This window comes from Pongo pygmaeus, chromosome 5, assembly GCF_028885625.2.
Source record: "Pongo pygmaeus isolate AG05252 chromosome 5, NHGRI_mPonPyg2-v2.0_pri, whole genome shotgun sequence".
Classification (NCBI taxonomy): Eukaryota; Metazoa; Chordata; class Mammalia; order Primates; family Hominidae; genus Pongo; species Pongo pygmaeus.
Window position 1 is genome coordinate 53,249,784 of NC_072378.2, and position 15,723 is coordinate 53,265,506.

A 15,723-nucleotide genomic window follows, 5' to 3' on the forward strand; every position below is an offset into this window, starting at 1 on the left:
TACTATGTAATTAGCATATAATTTTTAAAAAGTTTATTAACTTCACAATAGCCACAACCAACATTTAGATAAAGCAATTTATTGTTGCAAAACTTTAGAATATTGGTATTGCATGTTCTTGGCATCCATGCCTGCTTTATTAAACCTTGAAAATCTTCGTTGCTTCTTCTAAACCTTTTGCATCTGTGGGAAGCTTCCTCAGGCTGCCAGGCTGCAAAAACTTCCTCACTGTGGGGAGTTTGCTGATTCTGAGTTTCAGGGCCCACAATGCACAAAGCACAGCCTCAGAGTGAAGCCAAGGGCTGACACCGCCATTAACACAACCCAGGGAATCTGCGCCCCTCCTACACAAAGACCAACTGAGTTCCCTCTATCAGCACCAGTAGGGAGGCAGAAAGAGACACTAATTGAGAAATGAAGATAAGAGGAAGAACATGCAGCTCACTAGCCTTTTCCCAAACAATGTCTTTAAGACTTTATTCAGTTCAGTCTTCCTACCCTCTTTCTTACACATGAATCTTGTAGATTCATGGCTCTTGTAGAAGATGAGAAAGAACAATGTGCCTGTGAGATATCAGCACAGATCAGTCTCTAAGCAGAAGAAGTGAAGATATGAGAAAATTGAGTTAGAAATGAAAATAGAAAGTGTTAAAGACAAACCAAGGGGCCACTTTTTCCCATAGAGAAATATAGCTTTGAGGGGCAGCGTGTTGGGAGAGCTGTGCACAAGGAACTCAATTATCTGACAGCAGGAGCCAGAGCATAAGGAAGGAACCAGATGGAAAGGGCCCTGCTCAGACACACTTGGTGTGGGAAGATAAGGGCATATTGAGATAAAGGGCATCACAGAGAACCCAGGAACAGAAACCACAGTGAAATAGAAGGATGAGGAGAGATGCTGGGCCCTGGGTCCTTGGCGTTATAAAAAGTGAAATATTCTTGGGGTAGCATGCACATCAAATTTCCTTGGCATAACAAGAAGGCATTTCCATGCCTCGGGATCAGGACTTGGAAGCTCATTTTGGAGACTTGGGGGGTCCTGAAGACCTGGAGAAGGCTGAGGTCAGAATGTGGCCAGTTCAAGGGCCCAGATACTAGGTCCCAAGATGGGCGATGAGGAGCTGCCTCTTGAGGACTGGGAAATGGGTCACCTTCAGCAGAGGGAAGTTGGAGATGAGGCTGGAGTCAAGCTCTTCCATGTGGTAGAGAAGTTCGACCAGGTGAATGTCAGCCTGGCTCAGCTTATTGCCAAAGAGGTAGTCTTGTTCATGGCTCTTCAACACCTGGAGAATCGGAGGAATCGGATCAGGAACACATGTGCAGTGAGGCTGGGGCCTCTGCTTCTCCCTGAGTTTGTCCAGCCTGACTCTCCCTCTCCCACCTCTGCTTCCTTACTGGGCAGGTGCAAAGATCCAGACCTTTCTCCATGTTACCTGATTCAATGAGAGAGTAAAAACTGTGGCTCTGCTCACTCCTTGTTTGGAGCCCAGGGTCCCATTTTCTCTTCTCATTCCACATCACTGTGGCATCCACAGCACCCACCCAGCTTGCATCTTCCACATGGGCCAGGGGCTTATCCCCTGCTGCAGCATGTTCTGTCTGCCCCAGGCCCTACAGTGTGCAGCCCTGATGTTCAGTGGCTCTACACACCCTCTCTCTCCAGTCTCTCTTGGGCAGTGACTCCACCTTCATAACAGCACTCTTCTCCCAGGAGTAGACTATTTCAGAATCCTCATTTCTCCTCATCTGCTCTCCTCATTTCCTGCTCTGGGATCTGAAATAAGTCTGGGTGAACTTTAATTCATCCTCTTTCTTGCAATGGTGGTTCTTACTGCTTTGACTGTGTTATAATCTGCTTGCCACTGTGTCCCGGGGTGAACTGCAAAGATGTCTGCAACTTACTTTGAAATGCAAAAATAATCAATAATAGTAATAATAATATGTTTGAGTGAGGCAAACAGGGGTGGAGTGACTGACTTGTGATAAAGCAAAGATAAAAGGTTAACTTTGCTCTTTAGATCCTTGGTGTATATATGTTCATAAAACATTTCTTTGGACTACACTAGATCTATACATTTGTAATAATAAAATTTTTGAGTGGTACATAATATTTATTAAAATATCTCAGCCCATTGACATCATAACTAATAAAAAGAGAAAACACATGGCAACATTGATTTAAGATAATATTTTGGCAAATACATTTTCACACTATGTATACATACAAATGTATGGATAATTACTTGGTACACAAACAAAACAACTTCAATGTTATATTGTAATATACATTGTTCAAATGCACATATCAAGGGGTATTTGGTAGAACTGGTAGAATTCTTATTCATAGTCTATTTTTATACCATGCCTTGAGAGTCAGGTGCTCCATTAACATCAAGGAAAGCTTTTTGGAAGTGAAGGTCAATGCCCCCAAAATACACAGGCACTATTTTATTTTTCTGTTGCCTTGTGTTATGGACTGAATGTTTATGTTTCCCAAAAATTCAAATGTTGAGATCCTGACCCCCAAATCTGTAGAAGAGATCCCTAAAAATATATTCTTTCAAGCCATTAGTAGGTGGGGGTTTCAGGAGTTGATCAAGTCATGAGGGTGGAGCTCTCATGAATGACATTAGTCCCCTTATAAAAGGGATCTTAGAGAACTCCCTTGGCATGTTTGCCATGTGAGGACACAGCCAGAGATTGGCTGTCTATGCACCAAGGAACAGGTGCTCCCCAGATGTGAAATCTGCTGGCACATTGATCTTGTACTTCCCAGCCTGCAGAGCTGTGAGATAGAAATATCTGTTCTTTAAGCTACCCAGTCTATGGTATTTTGTTATTGCAGCCAAACTGCTAAGAAACCCTTTAAACTGTTAGTGCCTTTATTGACTAAACAGCTTCTATCATGACCTTTACAACAGTCAGTCAAATACACCAGCATTTGGTCAATAACTGCCAGCTTCCCTAATTTTTGCCTCTATTTTCAATTTATGACCAACCACAGAAAGCAAAATACGGATCTCTGACTAATCCCATAGAAATCCACGCTTCTAGTTAGCCAGCTTACAGCATCCCTAGGCCAGCAACCTGCAATCAGGACATAACTTTTTCTACCATGAATCTCTCAGACTTTCCTGCCTACCTCTGAATCTCTGACAAATGCAAGTGATGGTGGCTGACTTCCTTTCTATAGCAAGCTCTGTATAAACACCTTTTGCTTATTCTCATTTGGATTGTCTTCACTTCCACAGTTTTTTTGGAGGTTCCAACAAGACATGGTCTATGTTGCCCATTTCCACGGACCCCAGCCATCAAACAGGTGCAGTATCCACAAAGGCTCCTTGTGCCTTGTGGCAAGCCCACACCTGGGTGGAACTCTTTTCTCTTTGCATTGAGCTCTTTTACTTTATTCTCAGGTTGGTCCTTGGTTTTGGTATTGGTTCTCATCTGCTTAGCATCCTTTGTAGAATCAGGACTTTCTTTTCATTTCTTTTGTAGTCTTTTTTGTTACTGTTTTTTGTCATGTGATCTAAAGGTGTTGTCATAAAAGAAGCAGCATAAGAGCAGAAGCCCAGAAGCCTGTTTTTCAAGATAGCCTCACAGTACATTAAGTTTGAGGTTCTCACTGGACCTCTTTCCATTTGTCAAACTTTGCTGTGGGTCACCTCTAAAACCGAATGAAGTTCTTCTCTGTTGTTTTTTGGTTCTTGTTGTTCTGCAAACTTGGCAGTGATCCAGACAGAAACATCACAGTTTCCACTTGGGACAGAGTATTGACTATGACTTTAGATTTAATTTATCCTTGTTAGGTGATAATCCATATAACTGACTGAATAATTCTCTATTGTAGTTTTGAGGCTTAAATCATATAGCCACTAAAAAGCTGAAGAAATGCCTAGCACGAGATCTGGGGAAGGGGCATGGAGCTTCCATGCCTTCCCTGGACAGGCCACCCTCCAAGAAGCTCCGTGTGTTCAGCTATCCAGAAGCTCCCAGGTACAGTTTCAAAGACAGGAAAATAATGGCTTGTTGTTCCCTCTTTGATCAGGGCAAGCTTTGCATCTTTTTCCTCAGGTGGATGCAATGAGTAATGAAGAAGCTTTTCACTCAAACCTGCCATACGTTCTATATACAAATCGACCCTGTAAGACAAAAATAACCAAACTGCTAAGTGCCTTCTGCCTTAGATTTTTATGGTTTAAACACTTGAGACAATGGAGCATTAGGTGATAGGAAAGTAATTCAGCTCCATTGGGTGCCTTTTATATGATTTTTATATATATATTTATATTTTTATAAAATATATTTTTATAAATTAGGCTATGATTTTTATAAATATATTTACATTTATTTCTCAGAACACTCTACTGTGGTAGATTTATATCTAAAATGTTTGTTATACACATGACCAAATACAGGTACAAGAAACATTGGTGACCTGTCCAGCGTCCCAGTCATGACAGAAATTAGTGGAATCACTGCAAGTAACCACTGATGCTACAAATAGGGTTTGCTCACTCTGCTGTGGTTTGTTCTATACATAAGCTTAGTGTGATTCGTATGGCTAAAGATCTGCCATTTACATAATCCCAAGGCAGCCTCCCCAGCACAGTCATCTCGAATGTGTCCGTTTTCCTCTCTCATCATACTACACATCCCAGGCTCACTTTTATGCCCAATATTAGAAGTTCTTAAAAAAGAAAAAATTAAAATAAATAAATGAAAAACTAGGAAATAAGGTATGTCTTTAAAAGATATCCCTAAAAAATATATTGTTTCAAGCAAGCTAGTAATTTTCAAAAAAAAAGAGGGAGTTCTCTCAATTGTTTTCCATAAAACATTGTTCCATTACATTCTCTACATGATATTGGCCAATTCTAGTCATGATTGTGTATCAAGACCTCACCTAATATTCCCATAGTAACATGGGAAAATTGTTTACATGGTAAAATTGTTAAACATGGTAAAATTATTCATATAGTTAAAGCCAGTGCATACCATAGGACATCTTCTTTCTTCTCATTTCAAACTGTATTTCCTACAAAACTTTTGTTTGCTTGTTTGTTTTGAGACAGAGCCTCTTTCTGTCACCAGGCCAGAGTGCAGTGGCGCGATCTCCTCTCACTGCAACCTCCACCTCCCAGATTCAAGCGATTCTCCTACCTCAGCCTCCCGAGTAGCTGGGATTACAGACACCTGCCACTACGCCTGGCTAATTTTTGTATTTTGAGTAGAGATGGGGTTTCGCCATGTTGGCCAGGCAGGTCTTGAACTCCTGACCTCAGGTGATCTGCCTGCTTCGGCCTCCCAATGTGCTGGGATTACAAGCGTGAGCCACTGTACCTGGTGAATACTTTTAAAATAACAGCTGTATTGACAAGTATTCACATACCATAATTGCCACCCCTTTATAGAATATTATTCAGTAATTTGTAGTACATTTACAGAATTCTGCAAATACTATCACTGTCTAATTCCAGAACATTTTTATCACCTGGGAAAGCAGTAGCACATACTTTGGCAGCCATTCCCCATTGCCCCCTTTCTCCATACCCTGTCAACAACTGATTTTCTTTCTGGACTCAAATGGTCTGGATGGTTCATACAAAAGAATTCATGTCGCATGTGGCCTTTGGTGTCTGGTTTCTTTTACAGCACATGTTTTCAAGGCTCATCCATGTTGGAGCATGCATCAGTACTTCATCCCCTTTTTTAAAAAAATTTATTATTATTATAATACTTTAAGTTTTAGGGTACATGTGCACAACGTGCATGTTTGTTACATATGTATACATGTGCCATGTTGATGTGCTGCACCCATTACCTCATCATTTAGCATTAGGTATATCTCCTAATGCTATCCCTCTACCATCCCCCCACCCCATAACAGGCCCCAGTGTGTGATGCTCCCCTTCCTGTATCCATGTGTTCTCATTGTTCAATTCCCACCTCTGAGTGAGAACATGCGGTGTTTGGTTTTTTGTCCTTGTGATGGTTTGCTGAGAATGATAGTTTCCAGCTTCATCTATGTCCCTACAAAGGAAATGAACTCATCATTTTTTGTGGCTGCATAGTATTCCATGGTGTATATGTGCCACATGTTCTTAATCCAGCTTATCATTGTTGGACATTTGGGTTGGTTCCAAGTCTTTGCTATTGTGAATAGTGCTGCAATAAACATACGTGTGCATGTGTCTTTATAGTAGCATGATTTATAATCCTTTGGGTATATACCCAGTAATGGGATGGCTGGGTCAAATGATATTTCTAGTTCTAGATCCCTGAGGAATCACCACACTGACTTCCACAATGGTTGAACTAGTTTACAGTCCCACCAGCAGTGTAAAAGTGTTCCTATTTCTCCACATCCTCTCCAGCACCTGTTGTTTCCTGACTTTTTAATGATCACCATTCTAACTGGTGTGTGATGGTATCTCATTGTGGTTTTGATTTGCATTTCTCTGACGGTCAGTGATGATGAGCATTTTTTCATGTGTTTTTTTTTTTTGGCTGCATAAATGTCTTCTTTTGAGAAGTGTCTGTTCATATCCCTCATCCACTTTTTGATGGGGTTGTTTGTTTTTTTCTTGTAAATTTGTTGGAGTTCATTGTAGATTCTGGATATTACCCCTTTGTCAGATGAGTAGGTTGCAAAAATTTTCTCCCATTCTGTAGGTTGCCTGCTCACTCTGGTGGTAGTTTGTTTTGCTGTGCAGAAGCTCTTTAGTTTAATTAGATCTCTTTTGTCAATTTTGGCTTTTGTTGCCATTGCTTTTGGTGTTTTAGACATGAAGTCCTTGCCCATGCCTATGTCCTGAATGGTATTGCCTAGGTTTTCTTCTAGAGTTTTTATGGTTTTAGGTCTAACATGTAAGCCTTTAATCCATCTTGAATTAATTTTTGTATAAGGTGTAAGGAAAGGATCCAGATTCAGCTTTCTACATATGGCTAGCCAGTTTCCCCAGCACCATTTATTAAATAGGGAATCTTTCCCCATTGCTTGTTTTTGTCAGGTTTGTCAAAGATCAGATAGTTGTAGATATGCAGCATTATTTCTGAGGGCTCTGTTCTATTCCATTCGTCTATATCTCTGTTTTGGTACCAGTACCATGCTGTTTTGGTTACTGTAGCCTTGTAGTATAGTTTGAAGACAGGTGGCGTGATGCCTCCAGCTTTGTTCACTTGGCTTAGATTTGACTTGGCAATGCAGGCTCTTTTTTGGTGCCATAGGAACTTTAAAGTAGTTTTTTCCAATTCTGTGAAGAAAGTCATTGGTAGCTTGATGGGGATGGCATTGAATCTATAAATTACCTTGGGCAGTATGGCCATTTTCACGATATAGATTTTTCCTACACATGAGCATGGAATGTTCTTCCATTTGTTTGTATCCTCTTTTACTTTATTGAGCAGTGGTTTGTAGTTCTCTTTGTAGATGTCCTTCACCTCTCTTGTAAGTTAGATTCCTAGGTATTTTATTCTCTTTGAAGCAATTGTGAATGGGAGTTCACTCATGGTTTGGCTCTCTGTCTGTTATTGGTGTATAAGAATGCTTGTGATTTTGGCACATTGATTTTGTATCCTGAGACTTTGCTGAAGTTGCTTATCAGCTTAAGGAGATTTTGGGCTGAGACAATGGGGTTTTCTAGATATACAATCATGTCATCTGCAAACAGGGACAATTTGACTTCATCTTTTCCTAACTGAATGCCCTTTATTTCCTTCTCCTGCCTGATTGCCCTGGCCAGAACTTCCAACACTATGTTGAATAGGAGTGATAAGAGAGGGCATCCCTGTCTTGTGCCAGTTTTCAAAGGGAATGCGTCCAGTTTTTGTCCATTCAATACGATATTGGCTGTGGGTTTTGTCATAGATAGCTCTTATTATTTTGAGATACATCCCATCAATACCTAATTTATTGAGAGTTTTTAGCATGAAGTGTTGTTGAATTTTGTCAAAGGCCTTTTCTGCATCTATTGAGATAATCATGTGGTTTTTGTCTTTGGTTCTGTTTTTATGCTGGATTACATTGATTGATTTCTGTATGTTGAACCAGCCTTGCATCCCAGGGATGAAGCCCACTTGATCATGGTGGATAAGCTTTTTGATGTGCTGCTGGATTTGGTTTGCCAGTATTTTACTGAGGATTTTTGCATCAATATTCATCAAGGATATTAGTCTAAAATTCTCTTTTTTTGTTGTGTCTCTGCCAGGCTTTGGTATCAGGATGATGCTGGCCTCATAAAATGAGTTAGGGAGGATTCCCTCTTTTTCTATTGATTGGAATAGTTTCAGAAGGAATGGTACCAGTTCCTCCTTGTACCTCTGGTAGAATTCGGCTGTGAATCCATCTGGTCCTGGACTTTTTTTTGTTGGTAACCTATTAATTATTGCCTCAATTTCAGAGCCTGTTATTGGCCTATTCAGAGATTCAACTTCTTCCTGGTTTAGTCTTGGGAGAGTGTATGTGTCAAAGAATATATCCATTTCTTCTAGATTTTCTAGTTTATTTGCATAGAGGTGTTTATAGTATTCTCTGATGGTAGGTTGTATTTCTGTGGGATCGGTGGTGATATCCCCTTTATCATTTTTTATTGCATCTATTTGATTCTTCTCTCTTTTCTTCTTTATTAGTCCTGCTAGCAGTCTATCAATTTTGTTGATCCTTTCAAAAAACCAGCTCCTGGATTCATTGATTTTTTGAAGGGTTTTTTGTGTCTCTATTTCCTTCAGTTCTGCTCTGATCTTAGTTATTTCTTGCCTTCTGCTAGCTTTGGAATGTGTTTGCTCTTGCTTCTCTAGTTCTTTTAATTGTGATAATAGGGTGTCAATTTTAGATCTTTCCTGCTTTCTCTTGTAGGCATTTAGTGCTATAAATTTCCCTGTACACACTTCTTTGAATGTGTCCCAGAGATTCTGCTATGTTGTGTCTTTGTTCTCATTGGTTTCAAAGAACATCTTTATTTCTGCCTTCATTTTTTTATGTACCCAGTAGTCTTTGAGGAGCAGGTTGTTCAGTTTCCATGTAGTTGAGTGGTTTTGAGTGAGTTTCTTAATCCTGAGTTCTAGTTTGATTGCACTGTGGTCTGAGAGACAGTTTGTTATAATTTCTGTTCTTTTACATTTGCTGAGGAATACTTTACTTCCAACTATGTAGTCAATTTTGGAATAGGTGTGGTGTGGTGCTGAAAACAATGTATATTCTGTTGATTTGGGGTGGAGAGTTCTGTAGATGCCTATTAGGTCCACTTGGTGCAGAGCTGAGTTCAATTCCTGGATATCCTTGTTAACTTCCTGTCTCAATGATCTGTCTAATGTTGACAGTGGGGTGATAAAGACTCCCATTATTATTGTATGGGAGTCTAAGTCTCTTTGTAGGTCACTAAAGAATTGCTTTATGAATCTGGGTGCTCCTGTATTGGGTGCATATATATTTAGGATAGTTAGTTCTTCTTGTTGAATTGATCCCTTTACCATTATGTAATGCCCTTCTTTGTCTCTTTTGATCTTTGTTGGTTTAAAGTCTGTTTTATCAGAGACTAGGATTGCAACCCCTGCCTTTTTTTTGTTTTCCATTTGCTTGGTGGATCTTCCTCCATCCCTTTATTTTGAGCCTATATGTGTCTCTGCACCTGAGATGGGTTTCCTGAATACAGCACACTGATGGATCTTGACTCTTTATCCAATTTGCCAGTCTGTGTCTTTTAATTGGAGCATTTAGCCCATTTACGTTTATGGTTAATATTGTTATGTGTGAATTTGATCCTGTCTTTATGATGTTAGCTGGTTATTTTGCTCGTTAGTTGATGCAGTTTCTTCCTAGCCTTGATGGTCTTCACGATTTGGCATGTTTCTGCAGTGGCTGGTACTGGTTGTTCCTTTCCATGTTTAGTGCTTCCTTCAGGAGCTCTTGTAGGGCAGGCCTGGTGGTGACAAAACCTCTCAGCACTTGCTTGTCTGTGAAGGATTTTATTTCTCCTTCACTTATGAAGCTTAGTTTGGCTGGATATGAAATTCTGGGTTGAAAATCATTTTCTTTAAGAATGTTGAATATTGGCCCCCACTCTTTTCTGGCTGTAGAGTTTCTGCCGAGACATCAGCAGTTAGTCTGATGGGCTTCCCTTTGTGGGTAACCTGACCTTTCTCTCTGGCTGCCCTTAACATTTTTTCCTTCGTTTCAACTTTGGTGAATCTGACAATTATGTGTCTTGGAGGTGCTCTTCTTGAGGAGTATCTTTGTGTTGTTCTCTGCATTTCCTAAATTTGAATGTTGGCCTGCCTTGCTAGATTGGGGAAGTTCTCCTGGATAATATCCTGCAGAGTGTTTTCCAACTTGGTTCCATTCTCCCCGTGACTTTCAGGTACACCAATCAGATGTAGATTTGGTCTTTTCACATAGTCCCATATTTCTTGGAGGCTTTGTACATTTCTTTTTATTCCTTTTTCTCTAAACTTCTCTTCTCACTTCATTTCGTTCATTTCATCTTCCATCGCTGATACCCTTTCTTCCAGTTGATTGCATTGGCTACTGAGGCTTGTGGTTTAGTCACATAGTTCTCGTGCCATGGTTTTCAGCTCCATCAGGTACTTTAAGAACTTCTCTGCATTGGTTATTTTAGTTAGCCATTCATCTAATTTTTTTCAAGGTTTTTAACTTCTTTGCCATTGGTTCAAATTTCCTCCTTTAGCTCAGAGTAATTTGATCTTCTGAAGCCTTTTTCTCTCAACTCATCAAAGTTATTCTCCATCCAGCTTTGTTCTGTTGCTGGTGAGGAGGTGCATTCCTTTGGAGGTGGAGAGGAGCTCTGATTTTTAGAGTTTCTGGTTTTTCTGTACTGTTTTTTCCCCAACTTTTTGGTTTTATCTACCTTTGGTCTTTGATGATTGTGACATACAGATGGGTTTTTGGTATGGATGTCCTTTCTGTTTGTTAGTTTTCCTTCTAACAATCAGGACCCTCAGATGCAAGTCTGTTGGAGTTTGCTGGAGGTCCACTCCAGACCCTGTTTGCCTGAGTATCAGCAGCGGTGGCTGCTGAACAGCAGTTATTGGTGAACCGCAAATGCTGCTGCCTGATCATTCCTCTGGAAGTTTTGTCTCAGAAGAGTACCTGGATCTGTGAGGTGTCAGACCACCCCTACTGGGGGGTGCCTCCCAGTTAGGCTACTCGGGGGTCAGGGACCCACTTGAGAAGGCAGTCTGACTGTTTTCAGATCTCAAGCTGCATGCTGGGAGAACCACTACTCTCTTCAAAGCTGTCAGACAGGGACATTTAAGTCTGCAAAGGTTACTCTTCCTTTTGTTTGTCTGTGCCCTGCCCCCAGAGGTGGAGCCTATGGAGGCAGGCAGGCCTCCTTGAGCTGTGGTGGGCGCCACCCAGTTCTAGCTTGGGTTGCTTTGTTTACCTACTCAATCCTGGGCAATGGTGGGCGCCCCTCCCCCAGCCTTGCTGCCACCTTGCAGTTTGATCTCAGACTGCTGTGCTAGCAATGAGTGAGGTTCTGTGGGTGTAGGACCCTCTGAGCCAGGTGCAGGATAAAATCTCCTAGTGTGCTGTTTGTTAAGCCCATTGGAAAAGTTCAGTATTAGGGTGGGAGTGACCCGATTTTCCAGGTGCTGTCTGTCACTGCTTTCTTTGACTAGGAAAGGGAATTCCCTGACCCCTTGCACTTCCCGGGTGAGGTGATGCCTCTCCCTGCTTTGGCTTATGCATGGTGCACTGCACCCACTGTCCTGCACCCACTGTCTGGCACTCCCCAGTGAGATGAACCTGGTACCTCATTTGGAAATGCAGAAATCACCTGTCTTCTGCACTGCTCATGCTGGGAGCTGTAGACTGGAGCTGTTCCTATTCAGCCATCTTGGCTCCACCCCTTCATCCCTTTTCATAGCCCAAGAATATTCCATTGTCTCCTATAGCACATCTTGTTCCTCCATTCATCCATGGGTGGACATTTGGGTTGTTTCCACCTTTTGCATATCATGAATAATTCTCCTATGAACGTTTCTGTGCATGGATTAGTAAGGATGTGTTTTCCTTTCTCCTGGATGTAGACCTGGTAGTGGAATTGCTAGGTCATTTGTAACTCTATGTTGGACTTTTCAAGGAACTGCCAACAAGGGAGAAGACCCCTCCTCCCAGCTTTGCTGATGCAAAATCAGTCTGGCTGCTTAGGTCTGTATCAAATGTTTCACTTTAGGTAAGCCTAGTATCTTGGGCATCAGCTTCTCAAACCTTAGTCAAGTTGACCAGTTCATATAATTGGCTGGAAACTTAGGTTCCTGGTCATCATTCTTGGAATTACTGGAACCTGAGATTCAGCTCCTTTGCAGCATTCTCTCCCCAGGCCTTCATCTACAGACTCTCAAGCATTCTATGCCTTGTCCTAAGCTGTTGGCTGGAGTCCGGCCTCTGAAGTCCTGAGCACCTGGAATCATGATTCCCCATCCTCCTGAGTTCATGGTTCATCAGCGTTTGGAAACCTCTGTCAGGGTGCTAGATCCATAGGCTGCATTGTCTTCTAGAATCACATTCGCCTGAACCCTCCCCATATTTACTCTTTTCTCATCTCCATGGGACTCTGCAATACTGGACACCAGCATATAGGCCCAAGGCCCAGCCTGCTGCTAGTTATGATGCTCCTTCCGCAGTCCTGCCCATTCACAGAAGGACCTAAATCACTCTGTGTTCTGTGTTGATTGAAGAACAGAAAATATACTATATGGGGCTCTCTCCTTTATGTCTTTCCCACAGAGGTTGTATTTGCTGGCAATGTAGTTGAGAATGGCTCTGGTCAGCACCAGCTTCATCCTGTCAATCTCAACCATTGGCATTTGCTGGAACATAAAACTCTCATCTTTAGAAAATAGAAAAAAAAAGGCAGAGTGAAATTTCTATGAATCCCACCCTTTCAGGATGAAAAAGTGTTTGTGGAAATGACTAAATGTATAAAATGAAAAAAAATTACCTGGAAACTGTTCAAATGAAATAGGAATTTGTTTTTAGCTTCTGGAAGTGCTTTTTTTTCATTTACAAATGTTTATTAAATGTCAGTAATTTTTACAAAGCAAATATTAACAACAAGAGGCAAATGTTTTGCAAAATATGTAGAAAAGTAAAAAGCTGTAATGAACTAGCAACTCATTTTATAAAATCAAACCATTCTCTCCAATTTTAGACCTCCTTTAGAAATAATTTATTGCCCATCCTGAACTAAAGCACTGACAAAAAAATGTACAATTATCAGATAATGTGCTGAGTTCCTGGAAAGTTATAAAAAGATATATGTAAAAAAAAAAAAAACCCTAAACCACAAATATTTTATAGAGCTAATACAAATCATGTTTTGTTAGGTACAGTATCTATGGGGTTATTACAAAATATACTTTTTTATAAGGCTTCTTGTGCTAAATTAGCTCCCACCAGAGTAGTACAGAAAAGCCATTTCAAACGTTTTGTGATTCTGCCTTTAAGTAAGAGGTAAATGGCATAGTTTGTTGCACTGTTGCATATACTTTGCAAGAATTATTCTCTACCCCTTTCTTTCCTAGTGCCATCAAATAGGCATGATTAAGGACAAATTTATCACTTACTATGGCAAGAAATATTATAAACAAATCAAATATTATAAACAAACCAAACATTATAAAACAAACCAAAGTCACATACCAAGTGAGTAGTACATGACTTTCAGTGATATTCACCGACTGAAACATTTATGCATAGTGAGTTCCAGCATACTCTGATCCATCTGTAAACTTTCATCAACAGCAGAATTGTATAGGTCACAAAACTCTCCTTATCAAGACATAAAATATTGACATATCATTCATGCTTTCAAAACAATGATCCATATAAGCTCTTGCATTTGAAACCAGGTGGTTAGACCTGAATGCTGCAAAAGTGAACATAATTTAAATGCTAACTATACATTCAAGTACAGACATGAGTGCTGATGGTAGTAACACTGTACTTCAAATAATGTTGTTAATCACCTACCAGCCTAAGGCTAGTATCTACTTGATGGAACTTGAAAAAGCTACAAAGTCCAACTTGTTTAAAATGTTCAGACTTAGACTTATACTTCAAGCTCTAGTATACATTTATTAAGCCCTAACCTTGTACCATAAAAAAATGGGCATCTGCTATATTTGGGACGTGCAGACACACCCACACCCACCCACAATCTCTCCCTCCTCCTGTTCACTAGACTGAAAAGCCACCCTGTATCCTATCATTAAAAAAAAACAAAACTGTGCTTTTAGTCAAGCAGCACAACACAAGGATGGATCATCTGTGATTAACAGAAGCGAACACCTTAAAATGATGGGGGAGAGACAAATTAACCAGGTACTAAGTCAGATTTCCAAGTGAAAAAGACATGAGCAAAACTTCTGGTCTTAATTCCTCAAATAAAACTAAAATAAATAAAATGGTAACAGAGTGACTTTCTCTAAATTTTTTAGGGAGTTTGTTACAAACCTTTGGGGCTTTACAGGCATGATTTCATGGATTCAAACAAGAAATTAACACTGATATTTAGCCTTCTCATGACACACACGAAAATATCATCGCTACAAATTGCAATGGAGGGAATCTTGTTTCAAATGGCTTAGTTTGGGGTTTTGTCTAAATGTATCATTACATAATGAAAGCACCAACTAGAGGGTTTCTCAAATAGTGATTTGAATTTTAGGACATAACAGTATAACATGGTACCTTTATTGTTCATATAAAAATAAGGCATAATTGGATGTGTAATAATGCTGAAAATACATTTTATCAAAAGCATAAATACAAGTATTTGGGTACACATTGATCCTGTTATTTCATTTATGTTTTTATCCCCCCATCCAGCTACAAAATAGGTCACTTGTATTGTCTGTGTTGATTTATCTTCATGATATCTTAGGAAGAAGTTGTGAGAGACTGCAACAGGCCACCAGCCAGATACCATTTAACATGGGAATTTCTCAAAGTAAGTCTCATGCTGTTGAAGACATTAAATACAGTTCTGAGAGAAGTTTCCATGTAGGCTCTTTGTGTGCTCTTCAATACCTCCATTAGACAGTGTGTGCAGGGCAGGCTCTGTGTCTCTTACCCCATGGCTGCTACCCTGAATCATGTCCCTCTTCACCCTCTGACCTGCACATCCAACCAATTCAACACTGTCTCGTTATCTAAGTGTACAACATTGAAAAAATATCACCTTGTCAAACTTATAAGAGAAACAAATTCAAAATGGACCTATTTCAACTCCTTTTGTCTAAAATCTGTCCTTGCATGTCCTTGAATGGGGTGGGCTATATGGGATCCTGAGCTGATGACCACAGCTCACTCATGGTGCCAAAAGCAGGAAAGCAAGAAAAGGGCATCTGCAGGGTGCTACAGATGGTTCTCCAGCAAATACAAAGAGAAGTCTGGCCCTTTTTAGCCTGGAAAGAGTTGCCAGACCTGGTCTAAGAGCCCACCCTTTCCATTTTATTGATTTTCTCCCTCTCCACCATCACCAACTACAACCTTACATACACAAAGCATTGCCTGGCTGTTCAAACCTCCCTGTGTACCTTCTACTAGATACCTTCCTTAGAGGCACTTAGAGGATTGATCTTACCATTTCTTAACTTTTCCAAATCTTTTGCAGATTCCAGAAATTTCTCTTCAAACTGGAAGCAGAAACAGTAAATGGGCTCTTGTTAATTCATTCCATAGCATTGTAGACCTTT

The 15,723-nt window shown here is 40.3% G+C and overlaps 1 protein-coding gene across 1 annotated transcript; it reads right to left on the reverse strand.

Annotated features, from left to right (window-relative positions):
* Positions 1-139: 139 nt before the first annotated feature.
* On the reverse strand, positions 140-12,854 carry LOC129038562 (glutathione S-transferase A1-like). Its single transcript, XM_054491727.2, has 5 exons — positions 12,727-12,854; positions 5,074-5,078; positions 4,001-4,142; positions 1,152-1,283; positions 140-283 (listed from the first exon to the last, which is right to left on the reverse strand). Exons 1-5 carry the CDS (start codon positions 12,841-12,843, stop codon positions 140-142), a joined length of 540 nt encoding a protein of 179 aa, XP_054347702.2. The 5' UTR covers positions 12,844-12,854.
* Between the last annotated feature and the right edge of the window lie 2,869 nt (positions 12,855-15,723).